The following is a 16,947-nucleotide window of genomic DNA, read 5'->3' on the forward strand; positions in this document are numbered from 1 at the left end:
ACTTTCGCTGTTGGCGTCACTCTGCATTGTAAACCAGCCAACTGAGCTAATCAACCCCCATTGCCAGTTCAGACCAGCCAAGAAATCATTGCCAAGTCAAAATGACATTGGAAAGTGGGTAGGCTAGAAAGCTGTGCAGTGAAGACCGTTAAAGGTGATTGTTAACAGCAAAGGACGATTTTTAAGAAAGACCTGTCAGACCTTGATCCTTTAACCTTTAAAACAGTTACTTTTAAATCAGCTTCTTTTCTGTTTTGTATGATCAATGTGGTTGATTCAAAGTTATGGAGTAAGGATAGAATTAAGGAATAGTCAGGTAGGCCAGGACAAATATGTTGTGAAACAGTAATCAAAACTTGGACAAGAAGTGAAAGCCTTTGATTCATCCCCAACCTGGAGGACGATGAGATGGGGAGAAATTCAAGTATTCAGAGATTGAGAGGTTAAAGCTTTTAAAGTGATAAAATTGGTTTAATACTTAAAGTCACAGAGTCATAAGGATGTACAGCATGAAAACAGACCCATCGGTCCAACCCGCCCACCTGCCAGCACCTGGCCCATATCACTCCAAACCACTATTCATATACCCATCCAGATGCCTTTTTAAATGCTACAATTGTACCAGCCTCCACCACTTCCATTGGCAGCTCATTCCATCCGCGCACTACCCTCTGCGTGAAACAGTTGCCCCTTTTATAAAAGGTCTCTTTTATACCTTTCCCCACTCACCCTAAACTTAGTTCTGGACACCCCGCTCCCCTCCCACCCCCACCCCCACCCCCAACACCCCAGGGGGAAGACCTTGTCTATTTATCCTATCCATGCCCCTCATGATTTTATAAATCTCTATAAGGTCACCCGTCCGTCTCCGACGCTCCAGGGAAAACAGCCCCAGCCTGTTCAGCCTCTCCCTGTAGCTCAAATCCTCCAACCCTGGCAACATCCTTGGAAATCTTTTCTGAACCCTTTTAAATTTCACAACATCCTTCTGATAGGAAGGAGACCGGAACTGCATGCAATATTCCAAAAGTGGCCCAACCAATGTCCTGTGTAGCCACAACATGACCTCCCAACTCCTGTACTCAATATTCTGACCTATAAAGGAAAGCTTACCAAATGCCTTCTTCACTATCCTATCTATCTGTGCCTCTACATTCAAGGAGCTATGAACCTGCACTCCAAGGTCTCTTTGTTCAGCAACACTCCCTAGAACCTTACCATTAAGTGTATAAGTGCTGCTAAGATTTGCTTTCCCAAAATGCAGCACCTCACATTTATCTAAATTAAACTCCATCTGCCACTCCTCAGCCCATTAGCCCATCTGGTCAAGATCCCATTGTAATCCGAGGTAACCTTCTTCACTGTCCACTACACCTACAATTTTTGGGGTCATCTGCAAACTTACTAACTGTACCTCTTATGCTCATGTCCAAATCATTTATATAAATGACGAAAAGTAGAGGACCCAGCACTGATCCTTGTGGCACTCCACTGGTCACAGGCCTTCAGTCTGAAAAACAATCCTCCACCACCACCCTCTGACTTCTACCATTGAGCCAGTTCTGTATCCAAATGGCTAGTTCTACCTGTATTCTATGAAATCTAATCTTGCTAACCAGTTGGGGACACTATTTCCTCTGTTGAAGGAATCATAAAGAAAAAGGCCCAATTATCAGATTAGGCAACATTGCCAATCAGGAGTGTTGTGCTTCACACAAAGCCTAGTGGGAATCTGGAACTCCCTCCTTCCAAGAGTTTTTGCGTACTGGGAACAAAATTGCAGGAGCAGTCCATTCAGCCTATCGGGTCTGCTCCACTCTCATTCATATAGATCATAGCTGATAAAGCCATTTTCCCCAAATTAATGTGGGTCAATTAAAATCATGAAGATCAAGATTGATGAATTTTTAATGAGGTAAAGATATTAAGAGATGTGTATCCAACGTGGATAGTGTTAAAATAAAAATTAGCCATGTTCTAATTTTAACTGGAGAGCAGGTTTGAGGGCTGAATTGCCACATGTAACGTTGTTTGGGGTCTATCCAGCAAGTGCCTTACAATTAATGTCTGCTTTTGTTTTGACCAGGTTGCTTGGAATGACGGCTATCATCAAAACCAATATGTCGGCACCATGGTGTCTGATGACTCACCATGGGCTGCAATGGCCTGCCATTTTGAACCCCATCATACTCCTAGTTCTGTACTACACCATGGCAACCATCATTCGGCAACTGTTCCTCAGTGAGACCGGGGTAAGGGCTGCTTGTAGATGTGTGAAATTTGCTGTTAATGTGTCCTCATTCTCCTCACCATGATGTGAATTCACTGACTTCACCAGATGGTGTTTTTCAAACGTTTATTGAGCAGTCACAGTGCTAAGAATGGTTTCTGCTGTTGATGGATTCAGAGCATAAATGATTTCTTTTTGTTTCCTTGTAGTTGTTGCCTTGCAGCAACTACGATGCTCCATGAAGGATTTTGCCATAAAATTTCTCATAGCAATTTATTGCTGCCAATTCTTGATTTTCTCATCTGTCTTTCCTGAGAGAGTTGAGTCTTCCAAAGGTTCTGAGGAAGGATTTTATTTGGGGTGGGGTGGGGGGGGGGGGGGCACACATCTTCACAGGACAAGGTTTCAGCTTTTAAACACTTCCTGGGCTGACCCTCGGTAGAAGTAATGCAGCAGAATCCGGGGGAATTACCCCATGCTCTTTTAGGCTCCTCCCCCAATGTTTCAACTGATGTGAAGCAGAAACGTTTTCAGCCCCATTATCCCAGGGTCAGTCTATCCAACAGCGCTGCTTCCTTGCTTAGATTAATACAAAACAGACCAACAATACTGGGGTGCAGCTATTAATTCAGTCAAGAAGCACTTATGATTGTTATGGCTTTGCAGTTTGTAACTTAGTTGGAAAATGCTTTCAAAGCTTCCCAAGTAGTTTTGGTGATAGTGCTGTACTGTTGTCTTTACACTAACAGAGCAGAAGCAGCTGAACACAGTCACTAAATTTTCATTGTTAACACAGAGGGTTTCTGCACAATTGTCTTTTTGCTTGACAGACTGATCTTCCAGAAGTGGAGGTTTATACCATCGAAAACTCATCAGAACAGGCCAACATGGAAGCCAACTTGCAGAATGTCGAAAGTGATGGCAGTGAGGTAGTACAAACTAGCAAATCTATCTCAGACAGAATGTTATTGGCATCTCAGAGGCAATGGACCTGAGCTTCTCTCTCTCTCTCTCTCTCTCTCTCTCTGGGGTCTGAACTCTCTCAGAATCATGAAGAATAGTATAACATCTCTCGCCTCCACAACAAGCCAAAGACACCTCATTCCCTACAATGCAAACACTAATGTCAACACCTTACTACAGCTTCCTCTGAGTAACAGCAGAGTATTTCAACTGACTGTATTAGAAGGTATTTGCTTCTCTGTCTAGAGCCTGCGATATCTGTCCTGTTACACAAGCAAATCCACATCAAATGGTTCAAGTTCACTGCAATCTACATTCCACTAGCTACCCAACTGGGCAGGTCTGGAGTGGGCTGAACCAGATTGGAGCAGACTGGAAGTTGCCATGGTAACTGTAGAGCCCAGACTCCCAGCTGACCTCCAGCACCACACTCAGTGTGAGGGGAAAGCACGGAATCCTGCCTTACCACCCCAAATACTTGATCAATCACGAAATAGTGTCTTGTTGCATTGCAGCTTTCTTTAACTTTTGTATCTGAGCTCAGCAGCAATTGATTGATACAGTAATTGCCTGTATGTGGTGGAGTTTACTGATGCTTTGTATTTGCCACAGGGGAACAATAACTGTCTGCCAGTCCAGATGTACAGCTCCCCAGAATACACTCAGCAATCCTCTAGTACTGGTAAGATTCCTAACACACAAGATAAAATGTGGGTAAGTGGCCGGAAATGTCATGGTTAATGGTTAGTCATTGCAATTGCTATGTGACCCAGGGTATCACCAAGATTTCTCAGAGGGTGAGGTACGGGCCATGTGCATAACCCATCGCAGTTCACTCTGACAGGGGACAGACTCCTCCATTAGATTAGACCCTGAGTTTTGGCCTAAGGCAACTCTGAGATGGGAATAGAGTCTGGAATATGGCGGAAAATAGCTGCTACACTGGCACATTACCTCATAAATTATTTGTGTTTAGCTCATTATTTTATAAATGTTTACAATCTAAACTTTTTAGAGTCAGGAAGAAGCTGCATTAATGCACCCCCCTGCAAATATTAATCTTCCATTATCACAAAGCATCAATGTCCATGGAACCTACATTATGTCAGCATCCAAGCTAACATAACAATTCCTAAGTCATTGTGTGCTCATATCTTTCAGAGGCAGCACAGCTCTCTGATGGCACAGGGCCAGTATCAGAGACTGGCATCTCACTGCTCTCTTGATACTTCACATAAATGGAGGGTATTCCCTCACAATAGTAAAATAAATCAAAGAACTGTGGTTGCTGAAGATCTGAAGGACAAACAGAAATTCCGCAGGTGTAGCAGAATCTGTGCAAAGAGAGAAATGGAGTTAATGATTTGAGTCCAGTGCTCTTCTTCAGAACAGTTAGCAACTACAAATGGTGTATTAGTTCTGAAGAAGGGTCACTAAACACAAAACATTCACTCTATTTTCTCTCTACAGATGCTGCCAGACCTGCTGTGTTTCTGGAACACTTCCTGTTTTTATTCTGGCACGGTGGCTGAGTGGTTAGTTCTGCTGCCTCACAGAGCCAGGGACCTTCGGGCAACTTTCTTTGTGGAGTTTGCACATTCTCCCTGTGTCTGTGTAAGTTTCCTTCTACAGTCCAAAGATGTGCAGGTTAGGTGGTTTGGCCATGGGAAATGCAGGGTTACACAGATGCTCTTCGGAGGGTCAGTCTGGACCCAGTGGGCTGAATGGCCTGCAGCCACTCTGTGGAGACTCTACACTGCCAGCTGATGGACTTTGGACATTTGGTAAATACTCCTTTATTCCAAGCAGGTGCGTGGACATTGACTATTGCTGCAGTTGAGAGCTAAGGCCGCTCAATCCTTAAGACTGCTCCGTCATTCATTAAGATCACAGCTGATCTGATTTCAACTTCAACTTTACATTCCTGCATATTCCAAATAATCTTTCATCGCCATGGTTATTGAGAATCTATCTACTTCTGCCTTCAAAATATTTAAAGATTCTGCAACCACCTTTGAGGAACTCCCATCCCTCTGAAAGAAAATAATTGTTTCCTCATCTCTGTCTTAAATGGGTGACCCATTATTTGTAAACTCTGACCCCTAGTTCCAGATTCTTCCATTTGAGGAAACATCCTTTCTACATCCACCCAGTCAAGTCCCCTCAGGATCTTATCTGTTTCAAGTAAATCACCTCAGATTCTTCCAAAGTCCAGAGAATACAGGTCTAGCCTGTCTAGCCTTTCCTCATAACACAACCCACCTATTCCAGGTATTAGTCTAGTAAACCTTCTCTGAACTACTTTCAATGCATTAACATCCTTCTGCAAGTATGGTGACCAGTATTGCACACAGTACTCCAGATGCAGTTTCACAAATACCCTATATAATTGAAGCATAACCTCCCTAATCTTATATTCAGTTTCCCTCGTAATAAAGCATAACATTAAATTTGCTTTCCTCAGGTTTTAATGTTTTTAATGATGATTGATGAACAGTGACCGTGGAAACTTCATGACTCTGACTTGTATCTGGGTTAAAGGAAGGAAAGTTTTCATTTTGTAGCCAACTTATCAAAGGGCCAATCCACCATTACAGAGGTGGTGATGGTTCTTGGAAAATTCTGGAGGTTTTGTTATTACTTTGTTCTGAATTGCTGCCGTTTGAATTGGGACCCACACTTGCCTGTTCTAGTCAGAATGATCCAGAGGAGACCAAAGTAATTTTGAGGTAACTTTGGGAAGATCAAGCATCAAAAATCCTGCTGTTAAACAGTGAAATCGTTCTTAAATCAGCCCTGAGATGAGTTGACTTGCTCTTTGTTGGGAGAGCCAGTGGTGACTACCTCCCCCATCTTGAGATGTAGTTTTATGGGACCGCAGAGAGTCTGAGTTCCTCTTGTCAATTGTGAGCATTCGAACTGAGCTCTCTATTCACCCAGGAACATGGAATGAGAGGCCTCCCTCAAAGTGTCTCAGCTCAGACCAAGGACCCCAGGCTGTTAGGCAATGGCACCAATATGTGTCTTCAAATTGCCTGAAATTGCTTCCAGCACTGTAAATGACATTAGGATACATGACAAAGTTTGTGTTAGAGGGGTGAGTGAACACTTAATATCTGAAATAAAATATCTGAAACAGTTGTTAAGAAGCCTTATAGGATCCTTGGATTTATAAATAAAGGCATTGAGTATAAAAACAAGGAAGTGATGCTACGCCTCTACAAATAATTGATTAGACCACATTTGGAGTATTGTGTTCACTTCTGGGCACCTTAATTAAGGAAGGATGTTAAAAACATGGAGAGAGTTCAAGAGAGATTTACTAGAATAATATGAGGAATGGAGGATTTGATATAAAAAGAGATTAGAGAGATTAGGCTTGTTGTCCTAGAAGCAGAGGTTAAGAGGTGATCGTATTGAGGTGCTCAAAATTCTGAACAATGTTGACTTGGGAAAGAAGGATATTGTATTCCCTCTAGTTGGTATGTCAGTAATTAGGGGTCACAATTTCAAGATTGTCAGCAAGAGAGGTAGGAGTGAGATGAGGAGAAGCTTCTTTACTCAGAGGGTTGTTAGGATTTGGGATGCACTGACTGGGAGAGTGGTGGAAGCAAATTCCATGGGAGGTTTCAAAAGAGAGCTGGATAAATATTTGAAAGTGATGAAGTTAGAGGGCGACAGAGATAGTGCTGGAGAGTGGGATTAGCTGGGTAGCTCTTTCGGCACTCGGGACAGACACGATGGGTCAAATGGTCTCCTTCTGTACTGTAAACAGCACAAACTGGACATAAGTAACTGTCTGAATGAGATGACGTTTCGGAAGAGTCTACCAGAAGTTTTATCAATCCCTCAGACATTTCATCTGACCTAACACCATTCAGGTGCCCGTGGCCCTCTGTATGTTCCCAGCATTTTCTGTTTTCATTTACAATGAAGCAAATTTCGTGATGGAAAGAAAAGTAAGATCTTTTAACTCAACAACATTCTGCTTCTGGGACGTTATCTCTTATGTCAGAACCTAACTCTGTGTGTCAATAGAGGTAAGGCTGGAAAATCGCAACAGATCAGAGACAGCATCCGATCCTTTCTGACCTGCAGTGCTTTTCCAGCCTCACATCTATTGATTCTGACTTCCATCATCTGCAATCCTTACTGTCTCCAACCAAGTAACTCTGTGTATTGACTCTCTATTTGAAATATTAACCCTCCCTCTAAAATATTAATCCTCTTTCTGATATATTAACATCCCATCTGAAATATTAACCTTCCCTCTAAAATCATAATTCTCTTTCTGGTGTATTAACCTTCTATTTGAAATTTTAACCCTCCCTCTAAAATATTGACCCTCCCTCTAAAATATTAACCTTCCCTCAAATACCAATTCTCTCTCTGAAATATTCACCCTCACTCTGATATATTGACCCTCTATCTGATATATTAACCATTTTGCCAAATATACCAAACCGTCCATCTTGACATTTTTAATGTGCAAATATATATGTTCTCTTTTGTTGGCATGATGCATATTCCAAATATTCATCATTCTAAACATATGAAATAGGCTTGAAAGATCTGTTTGAAATGTGCTTCCACTAACTTAAATTCATGTGGTGACTTAGTAGTACAGAACCTGGATATTGCTGGATAAAGAGACACACTGTTGAAGATTTTCACCCAACTGTCATCAGGACAATTTGCAAGAATATCAAATCTCCAAGGAAACAATAATTTATGCTGCATGTGAAAAGGCTTGTTGGGGAGGTAGATTCTGACTGGTAGAGGTGTTGCCATGGAAAATGCGCCAGGGAACAGTTCACTATCAAGCTTTTGTTTAAATTGAATTCAAGTAAATCCGACTCTGGTCAAAGCATTGCCACAGACAATGCATCAGCCAATATCTGTCGCCCAGCTTTTCCATTTAGTTGAAATAAGCATAATGTTTGGATATGTTCCTTCTATTTATAATGGATGGGGGCCTATTTTTGAATATATGTAACTTCTAGCATGTGTAAGTGAGCCATATTGTGAGCCAGACTGATCTTAAATTGGTGGTTTGTGTAATTTTTGGCACAGCCAGGCAAGTTAAGTGTGTGCTTTGTTAAATTCACGTGCTTTGCTTTACATAGAGTCAGTCACACAGCACAGAAACAGACCCTTCAGTTCAACTCATCCAAGCTAAGTTTCCCAACTAGTCCCATTTTCCTGTGTTGACCCATATCCCTTCAATCCTTTCCTAAGTACCTGTCCAAAAGTTCCTTTCAAGTACCTGTCCAAATGTCTTTTAAATGTTGTAACTGTTTCTGCTTCTCCCACTTCCTCTGGCAGTTTGTTCCATATTCGCACCACCCTCTGTGTGAAACTGTTGTCTCTCAGATCCCTTTCAAATCTTTCTCCTCTCACTTTAAAATTATGCCTTCTGGCTTTGAACTCCCCTACCTTAAGGAAAAAAAACGTTTGCTGTTCACCTTACCTATGTCCCTTATGATTTTATAACCTCTATCAGGTCATCCATCAGCCTCCATCACTCCAGGGAAAAATCTCACAGCCTATCCAGCCTCTCCTTATAACTCAAGTTTTCCAGTCCCGGTAATATCCTTGTAAATCTATTTTTGCACCCTTTCCAATATAATAATGTTCTTCCTATAGTGGGGCAAATAGAACTGTACACAATTCTCTAAAGGTGTCCTCACCAACATCCTATAAAACAGTAACCTGACATCCCAATTCCAGTAGTCAAGGGTTTGAGCATTGAAGGCAATTGTGCTAAATGCCTTCTTCACCATCCTGTCTACCTACAATGCATCTTTCAAGGATCTATGTTCCTGAACCCCTAGGTCACTGTGTTCAACAAACTCCCTAGGGTCCTGCCATTAACTGTGTAGGTCCTGTGTAAGTCTAACCAAAATGCAATATGTTGCATTGATTTCACTTAAAATCCATCTGCAAATCCTCAGCCCCTTAGCCCACTTGATCAAGATCCCTTTGTACTCTTAGACAACCTTGTTCACTGTCCACTATGTCACCAATTTTGATGTCATCCACAAACTCACTAGTCATGCTTCTTATTTTCTCATCCAAATAATGTACATAAATGACAAAGAAAGGTGGACCTGGCACCAATCCCTGCAAAACACCGGTGGTCACAGACCTCCTGTCCTGAAACCAACCCTCTCCCACCACCCTCTGTCTCCTACCGTCAAGCCAATTTTGTATCTAATTGGCGAGCTCTTCCTGGATCCCATGTGATCTAACCTTACCAATTAGTCTACCATGTGGAACCTTGTCAAAGGCCCATCTAAAGTTCATGTTGACAATGTCTATCTTCTTGTTCACATCCTCAAAAGACTCAATCAGGTATGTGAAACATGATTTCCCACACACAGCCATGCTGACAATCTCTAATCAGTCCTTGCCTTCAAATGCATGTAGATCCTGTCTCTCAGAATCCTCTCCAACAATTTACCCATCATTGACACATTCTCAATTTGCCTGATCCATTCTCCGTTGAAGTCTGATTATTTGATTATTTGATTACTTTGATAAGGTATTTTATTTTGTTACCTTTTCTGCAGAGCAAAGCTTCAGCTTATCTGTTGCTAGCTTCAATCATTAACAATTTGGGTCAGTCCTTTTTGTTATTCTCCCACATCTTTGCATTGCTCTTTGGAATCTTTCCGGACACTGTTTACATCTATTATCCTGCTTTTCCTGCAGAAACCTTCACAGAGATGGAAATAAAAGATGAAGATTCTGGGAACCCACCCAGCAATATGACGATCATTAGCCATTTCATAATGCATCAGAGTTACATCTGTGCACTCATATTCATGATGGTAAGAGTAAAACTATGACTCCTTTTTCAGTTTTTGCTCGTGTTAGATTTATGATGCTATTGAGAGCTGGAGAATAAACCTCTAGTGAGAAATTGCACATGACATCAAAAAGAACCTTTCAGTTTGATGCCAGGTTTTGGGGAAACACGTTGTGCACACACCACCTTTTACATCTCTGCAATAGTAATAAACCTCTTCATTAAGATGGCTGTGTGAGATCCCAGATTCATGTACTGCTGTGAACACACTGGATTCAAGTGCAAGGATTGTTTTTGTCACAAGACCTGAATATGCATGTAAATATTCATTTTTGTGCTTATTTTTAAATTTGAAAACATTTCAATGGTTTTCTGCAAATATTTTTGGGGTTTTGGAGTCAAATCAAAGTGTAATGTCAATAAACTTAGTGTCATCAAATATTCACTATATATTTGATCTATCCTTTGTGATTGATTATTCTTCCCCTCCTCACCTTCTCACTCCATCCCTCAGTTCCCAATTTAGACCTCCATTCTATTTCCTTACTTTCTTACATTAACACTCATCACCATTTATTTATCTTTATATCTTACTTCTCTTTTCCCCATCTCACTGTATCCACAAGGATTAAAATGTCCCACAGTTATTTTATCTTTCAAATTTTTTCCAACATGTATTTTTACTGTTTTAATACAGATTTAATACTTTAGCCTGATGATCTAATTGAAAGTTTAATTCCCAATTCAATAAAAAAAGTTTCACTCATTTTTCCTTAATATTTCTTCAAAATTGAACTTACTTCTCAAATTTAAACCCTTCATTGAGGGTTACTAATTACATAGAACAGAGAACATAGAACATTACAGCGCAGTACAGGCCCTTCGGCCCTCGATGTTGCGCCGCCCTATCATACTAATCTAAAGCCCATCCCACCTACACTATTCCATGTACGTCCATATGCCTGTCCAGTGACGACTTAGATGTACTTAAACTTGGTGAATCTACTACTGTTGCAGGCAAAGCATTCCATACCCTTACTATCCTCTGAGTAATTACCTTCAGAATCAGTTAAGTCACCTTCAACACTCCACTTTATCCAAAGTGAACAGTGCAATATAATCTGTATCTGTAACATACATTCAACATAAGGAGATACAGGACCAGGCCATTCAGCCCTTCAGCCCTGCTGCGTCATTCAATGGGATCATATCTGATCTGATCTTGACTTCAACTTTCCTGTCTGATCCTGATAAATTTGGCCTCCCCCCATAGTTTGAAAATCTGTTGTGTTAGCCTTGAATGCATTCAATGATCCAGCCTAGTTCACTGGGAAAGAAAATTCCAAAGATTCATGACCCTTTGAGAGAAGAAATTCCATCTTGAATGGTCCTTGATTCTGAAATTGTGTGCTCCCAGTTTGAGATTTCCCTGGCTAACATTCTGGTAAGGTCTCTCAGCATCTTATGTTGCAATACAAATGTCATTCTTTGAAACTTAAAGCTTCTGATTTCTGGGGGTCATTCCGTTACTGTATTGGGACAGTGATGAAGTTAATAGGTCCTCTGTTGGACGACCTTTGAGGGAGAGAGGGTTTAGAAACTTTCAATTATTCCATGTTTCTGCAGATCTGGAGCATTACTTACATCAGCTGGTTGACCTTTGTCCTTTTGATTTGGTCCTGTGTGATCTGGATGTTACGAGACAGTCAGCGATGGGCAAAACTGAGCTCTCCCTTTCTGACGGTTTATGGGAACTTGCTGTTAACTCAGCAGTTCATTACAGGCTTGGAGCTGACTGAGGCTGAGCTCTTCCCCACAATCTCTAATACTGTCCTGATCGACTTTGACCTGAAGCATTCAAACACACCGTGCATTCACCTTGGTGCTAAGGTTTGTATACAGCATGATAAATACTAATCATGTTCAGCATCAAACCCATTGTTACAGCAGGATGTGATCAGAGTTAAATAAGGTATGCCAGAGATCCCACACTGTGGCTTATTGGACGATGTTTGGTGGGGAAACTGGGAGGGTACTGGTGGGAACAGCGGAGAAGGTAAAAGTTTAATCGCCAACCAGAGAATATGTGATTAAGACATTCCTTCAAACAGTTGGAATATAAACAGTAAAGACCACAGAAGTTTGAATTATTAAATGGTTGGATAAATATTAAATTATGTAAGATGTACAGTACCAAGGCAGGCTGGTCATCCTAATTGGTTTCTGGACTGTATGGGATACAATTCTACAATATTCCAAACACAGAATGTTTTCTTTTGGCCATATATTGTAATTAATTTGACACGTGTCACGTGGCAAGCATTGTACATGAGACTTTGTCTGGATGGCTCTTCTAATCCTATTCCCAATTTCCTGGCATCTCTTTTATAGGGCAACATGGGTTCCACCACATGAAGCCAGTCTGAGGAATTTCCCAGAGAATGATAAACCAAAATGTTGAGAGCAGTTAAAGTGAGAAAGGATCACCAAATGATCACGTTGTAAAAGAAGAGAATTCAGTCCCCTGTGTCTGCACCAGCTCTTCAAATGAGCATCTGGACTTCATGCCAATCTCCTATCTTTTCCCCATACTGTTGCACAGTATTTCTACCCAAATAATCATCCAATGCCCCTGTTCTTCAGAAGGTGCATTCCAGACCCTAACTACTCTGTGAGAAATGTTTTTACTCCCATCACATTTTTGTCTTTTGTAAATCACTTTAAATCTGTGCCCACTTGTTTTTGATCCTTTCGTGAGTGAGAACAATTTGTCCCTATCCACTGTGTCCAGATCTCCCTTGATGTTGAAGGCTATCTATAAGATCATCTTTCAGTGTTCTTCTTTTGAAAGAGAACAATCACAACTTCTCCAATCCATCCCCATAACTGAACTTTCTCATCCCTGAAATCACTTTTTAAAATCACTTCTGCATACTCCCTAATACATTCATATCCTTCTTATATCATGGTGCCCACAATTTTACACAATATTCCAATGGAGGTCTAACAAATATCTTATTCATTTTCAACATTACCTCTTTGTTCTTGTACTCTGTGCCTTTATTAAAGCAGAGAACACGATGGTTTATTTACTACTCTCCACCTGTCCTGCACCTTCAATGATCTGTCCATATAGACACCCAGGTCCTTTTGCTCCTCCACCCCCTCCAGGATTGTATCCTCTCTTTTAAATTGTCAGCCCATGTACTTCTTCTCAAAATCACTTTGCACTGAACACCGTCTGCCATCTATCTGTCCACTCCACCAATCTTTCCAAAACTTTAGTTTTCCATGCTAAAAATTTCATATTATCAATCAACTTTGAAATTGCCATTTGCACTCCCAAATCCAGATCATTACTAGAAATCAGGAAAAGCAAGTGTCACCACTGAGGAAATCCACTGAAAACCTTCCTCCAGCCCAAACAAAAATCCATTAACCGTTACTCTGCTAGTTTTATGTCCATGTTGCTACTGATCCTTTTATTCCATGACCTCTAACTTTTCTCACATGTTTGTATCAAACTACTGCAAATCCATGGACACTACATCATCAGCACCACCCTCATCAAGCCTTTCTGTTAACACTTCAAAAAATTCCAGCAAGTTAGTTAACCACAATTTCCCCTTTAGAAAGGTGGTGGGTAGCACGGTGGCACAGTGGTTAGCACTGCTGCCTCACAGCGCCAGAGACCCGGGTTCAATTCCTGCCTCAGGCGACTGACTGTGTGGAGTTTGCACATTCTCCCCGTGTCTGTGTGGGTTTCCTCCTGGTGCTCCGGTTTCCCCCCACAGTCCAAAGATGTGCAGGTCAGGTGAATTGGCCATGCTAAATTGCCTGTAGTATTAGGTAAGGGGTAGATGTAGGGGTATGGGTGGGTTGCGCTTCGGCGGGGCGGTGTGGACTTGTTGGGCCGAAGGGCCTGTTTCCACACTGTAAGTACTCTAATCTAATCTAAATCCATGCTAACTCTTCATTAGCAACTTGTTTTCTGTGTGACTATTGATTCTATTCCGGGACATGTGAGTTAAACTGACTGGTGTTAATCTGACAGTAAGGTATTTAGATTGAGAGGCTACAGCAACACTAATTAGGCAAAAGGACTGTTTGTAATAAAAAGGGGCGCATGCAGTGGGAAATGAAGCTCAGCAAAAGAAACGTTTGACAACCCCTGGTGCACGAGAAGTCAAATGTATTATTCTGTGTCACCAGTCTCTGATCAAACTAATCCAGTCACTGCCTGGAAACAAAAGGCTAAAGGTTTTTATTGGGAATGACTACTTGTAAAATGCCCTACCTGATTTCCAGTCTGCCACACTGCTCAATGTTGGGTTTTGAATGTTGCCTTGCCTTTGGTTAGTGATGTGTTTTGTTTGTTGGAGTTGGGAGTCATCCTTTGTTCTTATTGATTGGTTGTTTTCTCAGGTTGAATGGCAGCCTTCATTCTCTCCTCTATCCAATCCCTTTGTGGTCTGGTAATGTGCCCTACAAACTGGACATTTCCATTTCATGATTAAAAATGGGCCCAATACATTAAAAAGCAAAGAGGATGATGCAGGGATGCAGCAGGCTGGGATGATTTTGGGAATTAGTTGCTCAGTTTGTGTACATGTCCCCTGTTGCAGGTCATCTACACTTTCACCTTTTGGCTTTTACTGCGTCAACACTTGACCGAAAAAGAGGAAATGAGAAAAAGAATGCACATATCACTAAGTGAGATCAACATTCAGGGGACAGGTGAGAGAGCTTTCCATTTTACCAGGATCATGGTCTGTGTTGGTTCGTGAATTCTCTCTTTCATGGATGAAGTTGACAGTGTTTCTCAATGCCAGGGGTGTCTCGATTAAATGGAGAATGTGGGTCTGTGGTAATGACGCTTTAAAAAAGTTGTTCTTGTCAGCTACATCCTTTAATCTAACTTAGAATCTTGCAAGGCAAAAGGGGCCATTCAGCCCATAGGTAGTGTGCTAGCTCTTTGAAGTTAATCCCCTCAGTCTGCCCTGTCCTCAGCCTTGTAATGTTCTCTGTTCAAGTGTTGTATCCAATTTGATTTCCAAAGTTGGATGTGTCAGACTTGTTCAGATGTCATAAACATAAACCTTCCCCTCAAATCCTTTGTGACTCTTTCGTCATTGATCTTAAATCAGTGGAACCAGTCTTACTTATTCTGTCATTATTGTCATGTCTAATGTTCCTGAGAACAGGACCTTGGCTTATTACCTGCTGTTGCTTTACTAAAATGGAAAACCAGGAGTAGGCCATAAGGCTCTTTGAATCTGAATAGTGTTTCTGGCCTGTTCTCTCAGTGGTCTGAATTGCAGTTGCCTTCCACACTTACGGTCTAGGGAGAGGAGGAAGACCTCAAGCCTACCTCAGCCAGAATAGGAATCAAACTTGCTATGTTCTGAACCACACACTAGCCATGGACGTAGATGAGATGGTTCGCCAATGAAACTCAAACCAGATGAGATAATCTCTTCTCAAGAAAGAGATGGATAGAGCTCTTAAAGATAGTGGAATCAAGAGTTATGGGGATAAGGTAAAAACAATGACTGCAGATGCTGAAAACCAAATACTGGATTAGTGATGCTGGAAGAGCACAGCAGTTCAGGCAGCATCCAACGAGCAGCGAAATCGACGTTTCGGGCAAAAGCCCTTCATCAGGAAAAGGATGCTGATTATGGATGATCAGCCATGATCATAATGAATGGTGGTGCTGGCTCGAAGGGCTGAATGGCCTACTCCTGCACCTATTGTCTATTGTCTATAATCTCAGGAGAGGTAGTAGGCTATTTCAGGCTGAGGTGTGGAAGTTTCTTCACTCAGAGAGTGGTGAATCTTCGGAATTCTCTGCCCCAGCAATATATGGTGGTTCAAGCATTGAGCAAGTTCTTGACGGATGTTGTTCTGGAGATGATGGGCATGAAAGGCGATCGAGATAGTGTGCGAAAGTGGCATTGAGGTAGATGATCAGCCATGATCTAATGGTAGCGCTGGCTTGATGGGCTGAATGACCTACTCCAGTTCCTAGTCCCTGTTTCTGGGAGCAGCATGGTGGCTCAGTGGTTAGCACTGCTGCTTCACAATGTCAGGGATCTGGGTTCAATTCCAGCCACAGACAGCTGTCTATGAGGAGTTTGCACATTCTCCCTGTGTCTGTGTGAGTTTCCTCTGGGCACTCCGGTTTCCTCCCACAGTCCAAAGTTGTGCAGGAATTGGCCGTGTTGAATTACCTGTAGTGTTCAGGGAGTGTAAGCTAGGTGCATTAGTCAGGGAAAATGTAGAGTAATTGGTATAGGGAAATGGGTCTGGGTGGGATACTCTTTGGAGGGTTGGTGTTTCCACACTGAGGGATTCTATTTCAAGTTTTTATGTGAATCTTTCTTGCCACTTTTTTTTTTCTTTCTGGTTTACCTGGCTGGTTCTATTTTCCCATTCCCCTAAATGTGACATCTTCCCAATCAAGTAATCTGATTGTTTACTGTTCTGTACCCTGTTCAATGAGCATATCTGAGATAAAGCTCACAGTGACATCCGATGGGTCACTCAGCTGTAGTCGATGACATTAATATGGGGACACTATTATCACCCATTCCCAGAATCCAGTGGTCAGGATGGGTGCTCTTGTGGTGCATTTGCAGTATCCTAACTCTGAGACAGGACACCCAGGTTCAAGTCCCAGCTGTTCCAGAAATGTGCCATAACATCACTGAGATCTCAAGCAGCAAAAGGACATTGCCTTCTCCTAATTCTGGGAATTGTGTCTTCAGAAAAGGACAGAAAATTAAAGGAAAGGAAAACACTGGTCTCATTCTGCTCCCAAGTGTGGAATCGGGGCGGGTAGGGATCTAAATTGTGTGGAATCAAAAACAGAAATTCCTGGAAAACCTCAGCAGGTTGGCAGCATTTGTGGGGACAGAGACAGGGTGAATGTTTCCAGTCA

The 16,947-nt window shown here is 41.8% G+C and overlaps 1 protein-coding gene across 1 annotated transcript in view; it reads left to right on the forward strand.

Moving 5' to 3' along the window:
• The window catches only part of LOC140462783 (piezo-type mechanosensitive ion channel component 2-like), a 423,249-nt gene that overhangs the window by 206,773 nt on the left and 199,529 nt on the right, over positions 1 to 16,947 (forward strand). The window contains exons 22-27 of the mRNA XM_072556051.1: positions 2,087 to 2,252; positions 3,061 to 3,159; positions 3,806 to 3,875; positions 9,908 to 10,026; positions 11,631 to 11,894; positions 14,630 to 14,741. Coding sequence (XP_072412152.1) covers positions 2,087 to 2,252; positions 3,061 to 3,159; positions 3,806 to 3,875; positions 9,908 to 10,026; positions 11,631 to 11,894; positions 14,630 to 14,741 — 830 coding nt within the window. The remainder of the gene's footprint in view (positions 1 to 2,086; positions 2,253 to 3,060; positions 3,160 to 3,805; positions 3,876 to 9,907; positions 10,027 to 11,630; positions 11,895 to 14,629; positions 14,742 to 16,947) is intronic.

The sequence above is a fragment of the Chiloscyllium punctatum genome, chromosome 37 (genome assembly GCF_047496795.1).
Source record: "Chiloscyllium punctatum isolate Juve2018m chromosome 37, sChiPun1.3, whole genome shotgun sequence".
Lineage (NCBI taxonomy): Eukaryota > Metazoa > Chordata > Chondrichthyes > Orectolobiformes > Hemiscylliidae > Chiloscyllium > Chiloscyllium punctatum.